The 8,852-nt window shown below is 29.1% G+C and overlaps 2 protein-coding genes across 2 annotated transcripts; one reads left to right on the top strand and one right to left on the bottom strand.

Moving 5' to 3' along the window:
* Positions 1-4,750: 4,750 nt before the first annotated feature.
* Positions 4,751-5,323, bottom strand: LOC119663548. The gene is made up of 2 exons (XM_038073160.1): positions 5,133-5,323; positions 4,751-5,067 (listed from the first exon to the last, which is right to left on the bottom strand). Exons 1-2 carry the CDS (start codon positions 5,257-5,259, stop codon positions 4,880-4,882), a joined length of 315 nt encoding a protein of 104 aa, XP_037929088.1. The 5' UTR covers positions 5,260-5,323; the 3' UTR covers positions 4,751-4,879.
* Positions 5,324-6,520: 1,197 nt separating this feature from the next.
* LOC119663547 lies at positions 6,521-7,620 on the top strand. Its single transcript, XM_038073159.1, has 2 exons — positions 6,521-6,814; positions 6,868-7,620. Exons 1-2 carry the CDS (start codon positions 6,611-6,613, stop codon positions 7,435-7,437), a joined length of 774 nt encoding a protein of 257 aa, XP_037929087.1. The 5' UTR covers positions 6,521-6,610; the 3' UTR covers positions 7,438-7,620.
* Positions 7,621-8,852: the final 1,232 nt, after the last annotated feature.

The raw sequence follows: 8,852 nt of genomic DNA, 5'->3' as shown, positions 1-8,852 counted from the left end.
AGAAGTCGTTGCTAAGATAGAATAAAACTTAATAAAAAAATATTGTAACATTGAGTGTTTTACTCCATATTTGATTGCATCTATAGATGTCAGATAGAATTTTCTAAAATATTTTCTTTGATATATGCCAGTTAACATTAACATATCCAGTAAAGAATTCAATAATTAAACTGAGTTAAAATCTATTTACAATTAAAGAGTTTCAAATATTTTTGAATAAAAGTTTTTACAAATCATTTATATTCGATTTTTCTAAGTACTGGTGCAGTTTGATTAATATATATTCCACGAAAGGTGTACGTCTTTTGAAGTCAGTCGGAGAATTTTTCGCAAGTTTGTCTGATATTTGGTAATATCTTATAATTAAAAGAAAATGCAAATGCTATAATTTTCTTTATACTAGCTAGGAACCTCAAATATTAAATACTTGCAACTGCGTACCAATATTCTTAATTTGGAGAACGTTGACTATACATTTTTATCACACTATCTACTGCCTAAGAAGCTTTTAAAAAGTGTTCCGTTTGAACAAATCACGAATGTATCCGTTTTAAAGTTTTGATCTATTGAAAAATTAAATATACACATTTAAGGCTGTATAAAGTGTATATTCTTTATCCGATTCCTTTGGTAAATACCACATATTAGTCGCAGTAGGAAAAATTGGTTTTATTGGTTGTTATAGGTTATCACAAAGATGAATGGGGTGGTTTTCTTGACAACTTCCTAATGTCAAATATGCCCTTTTAGTTTGTTATCCATTTAAATGAGATTGGTAAGAAGTCGGAGATGTCTTCTCATTGCTTTTATGGTAATTGCTGGTTACGTTTATATTGCGCTGTCCATATTTTATTTGGACTATATTAGAGATTATATTGTTTTCTTATATCAACTTATAACTATGGCACTAAAATAATGGTTCAAAAAGTTGTGTGTAATTTTTCATATAAGTCATTGATATTGATGTTTATTGGATAGAGTAGAGCCTCAAATGTAACATTTTGTTTACAGTATCTATTCCAGTAAATAAGGTAAACACGCATTGGATTTACAATAGAGTATTTTCTTTTTTATTAATGCTTTAGGGATAATACCTACATAAGAGAACAATTTTACGAATAAATGTGTGCTGAAGGGCGAACTAATAACAGCGAATGCTGATGATTTTAACACAATGCTTGGGTTTTCATAATTGTTTCTATTGGTCTACGTTGCCAAGTTGGTCTACGTTTGCGTAGTTGGTCTTAACTGATTTATTTAATAAATATTATAGAAATTCAGTGGTGATTTTTCTCGTACTTTTATATCGCATTGTTTATATATAAAATTTTATAAAGTAACCTGAGTTTTGTTATAAACGTCGATTAAATTTATAAAAATTTATTCGTTTTTTAAATTTTAGAAATTAGAAATCGCATATCGCCATAGATATGTATCGCTTAAAAAATTATATTTCGGAACTGAGTAAGGCGTATCCTGGCGTACTTGAAAATATCACGAAAATTTTTGAGGATTATTATGACACAAGGCGCGCCTTTACTATATCTCAGCTACAGGGTATGTATAAAACACTAATTGTTATCATAAGCAATAACAATAAAACACCATTGTAATATATTTTATAAGCAATATTAACTAGGGTCGTCCAGAAAAGACCTTTAGTTACAAGTGTAAAATAATTTTATTACTTTTCTTATATTGCATTATATACTACATTTTTTCCCTAGCTGAGTTCTACATGCGAACCAATTCGCATATACCTCAAGAGTTCAATTATATAATGAAGGAAATATTACTCAATATTCCAAATATGGCGTGCACCCGAAACGGGGAGAACGAAGTTCAATATTATCTACTAAAGTTAAAGGAAGTTGAGAAATTATTTAATCCTTGATAGTAGCATTCAACACTGAATTCTTTCAACACTGTTCTTTTAATTATCAGTTTAATCAACTTTAATAAATTTTAAATAAAAGTTTTTATTCAAGACATGGTTTTCTTTTTTTCTTTATAATATTAAATATAGTCCAATAGGTTCTACCTAAAATCACAAATAATTTATTTACGATGAATGTATTTACCTAATTAATAAAATATAGAATATTCTTCAATATAACTGCGTAAACTAAAATAACAAATTATTCATTTCACATCATGCATACAAAAAAGATACTTTAGAGCCTCTGTAATTAATTAATTATGGTAGGAATAAATCTATATGAAATAAGTAAGTTAGAATAAAAGAATGAAAACTTTATATTTTAGATGTAATGGGGGCTATTTGGTTAAGAGAGGCTAAGTTGCTTCAAATAAGGACATCAAAAAAATTCGATTTCAAAAAAATAAGGGGAAAAGAATCCTATAAGGGGGACTGGGGTTTCCGTTCATATAGGTTTTACTTTATAAATTAAATCTTGATAAGAAATTGTAGTTTTTTCGCAACTGGAGGTGAATCACGAAAACATATTAAATAAATAGCCTTATTATTATAAAAGAAATTGATTTGAATAAAATAACTATTTTAGTACAAAATGCAAATTTATTTACAAACACAATTAATTTATATTGAGCTGCGCAAATGTGACTTATTTTTGTGTGTAAATAAAATAATTCACAGAAACCTATTCAGAGATATATTGGAACACACAAGCCGTTTTGTTATCAGGCATCATACCTTAAGTACCATATGAAAGATGATATAATACTCAAGTAGAAGGTAAAAAAAAATTTAGATATGATAAATTTAGATATAGCTACTTAGTAAGATTGGTGGAAAAATGAATTCAATTGGAGTTCTCTGGTTGTCAATACATTGAATTTCTATTGAAACAATTACTTATAGTATAATCGCTGTTGTTCTCTATGTAAATTAATCAAAATATCAGTCAAAAATTCTGTTTTCATCTAATCTGTGATCAAAAAAGAAAGTTGAGAATGAAGATTGCTGCATTTATTTCCAAAATTTGTAAACCAAATTTGAAAGCGTATTTGAAAGCGTGAACAAACGACATGTTAAAAAAATTTTTAAAATCGCTTGCATTTATTGTTAAATTGTGACTACATAAACCAATTCATACTTGGTTGTCTAGAATTGGATATAATGTAAGCACCACATAAATAGATACTGTCTAATATGATAGTCTAGATTTGGTTAGGTTATGCTGGTGGACCAAAAAGGCCACGCGTAGATCATTAAGGTCTATTGCGATACTAGACCAGAGTCTTAATTTTTTAGCAATACTGTGCATCGCTTAGGTTATGAGTGTTATTAGGATTTCGACAGAAACCTCAGGTATGTGCTCAATCCGGTAAAACTGACAGTGCCTGTGTATTTTTGTGAAGTTCTCGAGAGAGCCGGGCAGTTGAACAGCAGATGCTTCAAGGTTTCATTTACATCCGGCTCGTTACATTTTCTACAAGCATCACTGCGAATTAGTTGTGAATTTAGTTGTGATATTATGCATGTGATACGACCAGAAAGTGACCTGTCAATACATCAATTAATGTTCTACAGTTCCTTCGGCTAGACGAAGTAATCTAATCAAATTTAGACGAATTAGTCTGAATAAAGTAAAATTATTTGATTAACAAGAAAGTAACTTAAGCTACAAAGTTGAGCTTAAGCTTAAATCAAAAATTAATTTCTTTGAAATCATTTCCTCAGTTATTTTGTTTTTACATCATTATTCTTATTAGAAAAGAAGCGTTACTTTCCAAATCTATGAGTTATATTAATATAACCTTGCAGAGAGTGTTATAAGTTAAATTGAACTGATTGTCGTCGTTGACAAATTCAAGTGTATCCCTTGACTCTAAATGCTTCACCTAACTGGATGCAATGAAAGTAGAACGATAGTATTAAATTCGTTTGCTGGCAAATACTGGGTTCAACCCAGTATTAAAAGTGATAGCTAAATAGCTAATTAAAAAACCTGCGATTAATCTAACTTCAGATCTATAGCAAAACCGTCATTTTTATTACTGCCTAAAATGAAATATTTATACTGCCTTAGACCTTTAGAATTGGTACAACCCTTCTCGAACAGCTTACATTCAAGTTTATGTTCGATGAGAGAGTTCGTATATATTCCTTTAAAAAGTTGATAATTATTTTGTTATTGTCAAATTCCGCATTAGTGGCTATCCAAACAGGTATTATTTGATTCATAGTCACTAGCTCTAATATGAGATTTTACAATTTTTGACTTAGTTTTGGTGGTTCAGAATTGAAGAGTTTTTATAGTTGCTTTAGTACCGTTATCTCTCTATATAATGTTTTCGTTTTCATATTATCTTAATGGGTATTTTATACCTATACCCACATCTATGTCATTAGTATGCACTTCTTTCTGAAGAACTGTGAGAGAAATTGTTATTAGAACGGCTATGCTACATATTGTTTATTGCTGGCGCCTTTGTTTGAATATATGTATAAGGTTATTTTAAAACTATTATGAGACGTTTAGAGGTTTATTTCAATTCGGCGGCGTGATTTTTATACTTTGATCGAACAAAAACGTTCATATCAGAAAACATAGGTCTATGATGCAATGTGTGGGGGTTTTAATAGGACTCTATTTCCATGTCGTTAAATATCATGAAATTTTGATAGTACATTACTTAAAGGTCTATTTTAACGATGTCATACAACAATGCGTAGTTTAAATACTAAATGAATACTGTTTACCTTGGAGTCCATATTATACAAACATCTTGAATTTAGAAAGTTATTTAATAACGAATTTATTTATATTAAAAAAAATTTTTATTAATCTTTAATATTATGCAAAGCACAATATTTATACATCAGATATAATAAGAAGTCTGAATAAAGTGGTGAATAAAGTAGATTTATGTAATATACGGGTACTCAGTACCATTATTCGGTATAGTTAGTGTCACGGATGAAGGATACTATATCAATTTTTGGTTCAGCCAAATAAAATATTTGACTTGCACCGCGTTTTCGGTGGGTTGACATTAAATGTATGCTAAGCAGAAACTCCACCATAATATTTTCATCCGGTGAAATTGGGAACACTTCATTATACATTTTTAGATATTTTTCTACAATATATGATGAAAATATTATTATATATAAAATACATATAAAATGTGAGATTCTTGTTTACCTCGAACTTCCACCAAAGTCAACCCTTGACTTAGTTTTGTATGTTCTTGGAATAATCTCTCAGTTCTTTTGTAAATTTGTGGATGTTCCTCTCTAATTCGGATCAACTTTTGAATAATATGATACATTTTAATGTTTTTGGTAAATGTGTTTAAAAATGTATTAATTTCTGCTGCAAAATTGTTTTAAAACACAAAAACATAAATGTCAAGAGAATGAAATAAAAAGTTTTTGAATACAAACATGTGAATGTCACCCTACATACCTCTAAAAAGATATAACTATGGTCGTCATGTTATTTGTATTCTGTCAAGAATATGTGGTTTAAAAACTAAATAGCATTATTTATTAAGCAAGGCAATGATATATGTTATACATTCTTGACACTCCCTTGTTTGTTGATTTTTTTCCGTTTTCAGGTATCGAGTACTTAGAGTTTTTTATAGGAGCTAATATCATATAACGAGATAGAAAAAGTGAAACATATGTGATTTCAATTTATAGCTCATTTACACTGTCTCTTTTAGGCGATTTTGCTTATTATTGCCACTAGTGAAGGGAATTTACCATACAAAGTGCTTTTATATAAATGCGCTTATAATCAATAAATCAGCTCATTTAAGGTGAACAAAATCGAAAAATAAAATAAGTTAAAAAGCTAAATACTTTCAGTTTTCAGTTTATATTGTAAGTTTTAAAGGTATATTTTACTTTCATCAATATATTTTTGAGCACAAGCCAAAAACTAAAGCAACAGGCACGTTGACAAATCAGCTGTTTAATGTGAGAACAAATGAATGTAAACACTTTCAAATGACTGATTTGAAATGAGACATTTGCGGGCAGCGTAAACGCCATATAAGGCTTATCTATGCTTAATTATATATTAACACATTGATGATGATTGTATTTTCGAGTTTTAATCTTAAGTGGCTAATCATATTAAAAAACTTATCGTGAATTTTCGAATTTATTGTGATATTTACTTTCAAATTGTAAAGCTAAAGTAACTAAATATTTCATCTTATATAGTTAATTTATATTATATTTTGATAGAAAGGTAAAATTTTAATCTTTTTAAGCATTTAAAATGTATACATTTTATATATATATATTTTTTTTTTTGTATATTATAAATATATATTATAGTACTTCACGAAATACAAGTGCAAGTGCATTCAGTGCATGACAAAACTTACGTCTCTTTCAGATTTTCTTTAAATTTCATATGCAACCGTTCGCAAAAGCTAAAACCTCATACTTCGGAGTTTATTTTTACAGAACCTGCGTTCATTACATTGAAATATTTACAGAAATATTTATATTTCGATACAGTGAAAGCTAATTTTTTGTTATTTAATTTTGTTCTGACAGTTTTATATAAAACAATTTGGTTTGTATTGTACGTGCAATTTTATGTCAAAATTATAAATTGACTTCAAAGAAATCCAAAGAAGTGGTTTTGTAAAGATCCTTAAAATGGTTTGTGAAGAATCGGAAATTGTTCTTGCTAAACAGCGTGCTGTCCACTTGAAAAATTGCGTTAAGAATCTCTTCGAAGTTTCGTTCAATTTAGCACAACAGGAGCACACGTTGAAAATGAAACGTTTTGATCTCAATGAACGAGCAGCAAGAGCATTGTTCATGGTTAGTGTTAGTAACAATGGATATCTACCTTTATCTGTAGGTCGTTGAATAAACATAAAATTACAAAATTACATATATTTTACTTTCAGAACGTCTATGAAAATCTTTCTATTGATGAGATGGCACTAAACACAGCTGATATAGAGTTCTGCAGGCAAATAAAACAACAGTCGTTGTACTGCTCATTTGTCGCATATCATATTTATAAGACGCAATATCGCGGTCCTAACGTGGCAAATGGTGAGGAATATAAAGACAGGTTAAAATTGCAGATTACTCGCCGCCTCTTAAATCTTTTGGTTGACAATGCAAATGTACTGCACGATTATAATAAAATTGACAATTTCCAGCAAGCAGAAATTTATTTGAAAGCTAACCCAAATATTGTGAACAATTCGTTGTTGGACTTCTCAACCGTATTGGTTTTCATACTATATATGGAGCGTGAATTTCAGCTGATGCATAACGCTGCATTTCAATGTGTCACGCTGAGGGCTATTCTGAACGATATTAATACATTGAAGATATCAGCTAGAGAATCTATAGAAAACTTCTTTATTAAAGTCGTTAATGATAAGGACTATAGGCGCAATTTCTTATTACAATTGGATATGCTGGTGCTGAGCGTAAAAAGTGTTGAAAAGTTATATCGCAACTAGGATTAAAAATCATTACTATAACTCTACTTATTGAAGTCTAAAAATCATTTGAAGATGAAAAAAAAACGTTTATAATCAGTTTCGTATTAAATGCTTAGTTTTTTTTTTATTATATGTGAGTCAACATTAGACTTAATCGTTTAATAAAGTATCCCATTCTAAGAAAATAGTGAAAAAAGTTTAAGAAGTCGTTGCTAAGATAGAATAAAACTTAATAAAAAAATATTGTAACATTGAGTGTTTTACTCCATATTTGATTGCATCTATAGATGTCAGATAGAATTTTCTAAAATATTTTCTTTGATATATGCCAGTTAACATTAACATATCCAGTAAAGAATTCAATAATTAAACTGAGTTAAAATCTATTTACAATTAAAGAGTTTCAAATATTTTTGAATAAAAGTTTTTACAAATCATTTATATTCGATTTTTCTAAGTACTGGTGCAGTTTGATTAATATATATTCCACGAAAGGTGTACGTCTTTTGAAGTCAGTCGGAGAATTTTTCGCAAGTTTGTCTGATATTTGGTAATATCTTATAATTAAAAGAAAATGCAAATGCTATAATTTTCTTTATACTAGCTAGGAACCTCAAATATTAAATACTTGCAACTGCGTACCAATATTCTTAATTTGGAGAACGTTGACTATACATTTTTATCACACTATCTACTGCCTAAGAAGCTTTTAAAGAGTGTTCCGTTTGAACAAATCACGAATGTATCCATTTTAAAGTTTTGATCTATTGAAAAATTAAATATACACATTTAAGGCTGTATAAAGTGTATATTCTTTATCCGATTCCTTTGGTAAATACCACATATTAGTCGCAGTAGGAAAAATTGGTTTTATTGGTTGTTATAGGTTATCACAAAGATGAATGGGGTGGTTTTCTTGACAACTTCCTAATGTCAAATATGCCCTTTTAGTTTGTTATCCATTTAAATGAGATTGGTAAGAAGTCGGAGATGTCTTCTCATTGCTTTTATGGTAATTGCTGGTTACGTTTATATTGCGCTGTCCATATTTTATTTGGACTATATTAGAGATTATATTGTTTTCTTATATCAACTTATAACTATGGCACTAAAATAATGGTTCAAAAAGTTGTGTGTAATTTTTCATATAAGTCATTGATATTGATGTTTATTGGATAGAGTAGAGCCTCAAATGTAACATTTTGTTTACAGTATCTATTCCAGTAAATAAGGTAAACACGCATTGGATTTACAATAGAGTATTTTCTTTTTTATTAATGCTTTAGGGATAATACCTACATAAGAGAACAATTTTACGAATAAATGTGTGCTGAAGGGCGAACTAATAACAGCGAATGCTGATGATTTTAACACAATGCTTGGGTTTTCATAATTGTTTCTATTGGTCTACGTTGCCAAGTTGGTCTACGTTT

Source organism: Teleopsis dalmanni, unplaced genomic scaffold (assembly GCF_002237135.1).
Source record: "Teleopsis dalmanni isolate 2A unplaced genomic scaffold, ASM223713v2 unscaffolded_contig_0568, whole genome shotgun sequence".
Classification (NCBI taxonomy): domain Eukaryota; kingdom Metazoa; phylum Arthropoda; class Insecta; order Diptera; family Diopsidae; genus Teleopsis; species Teleopsis dalmanni.
The sequence above is the reverse complement of the archived record's forward strand: the minus strand, read 5'-3'. Positions and strand labels throughout refer to the sequence as shown.

Excerpts from the sequence above, each read along its gene's own strand:
- LOC119663547 (XM_038073159.1), top strand. The coding sequence starts at position 6,611 with ATGGTTTGTGAAGAATCGGAAATTGTTCTTGCTAAACAGCGTGCTGTC. Across the intron at positions 6,815-6,867 it reads ATGGATATCTACCTTTATCT|AACGTCTATGAAAATCTTTC; the intron begins GTAGGTCGTTGA and ends TTTTACTTTCAG.
- LOC119663548 (XM_038073160.1), bottom strand. The coding sequence starts at position 5,259 with ATGTATCATATTATTCAAAAGTTGATCCGAATTAGAGAGGAACATCCA. Across the intron at positions 5,068-5,132 it reads GACTTTGGTGGAAGTTCGAG|AAAAATATCTAAAAATGTAT; the intron begins GTAAACAAGAAT and ends CATATATTGTAG.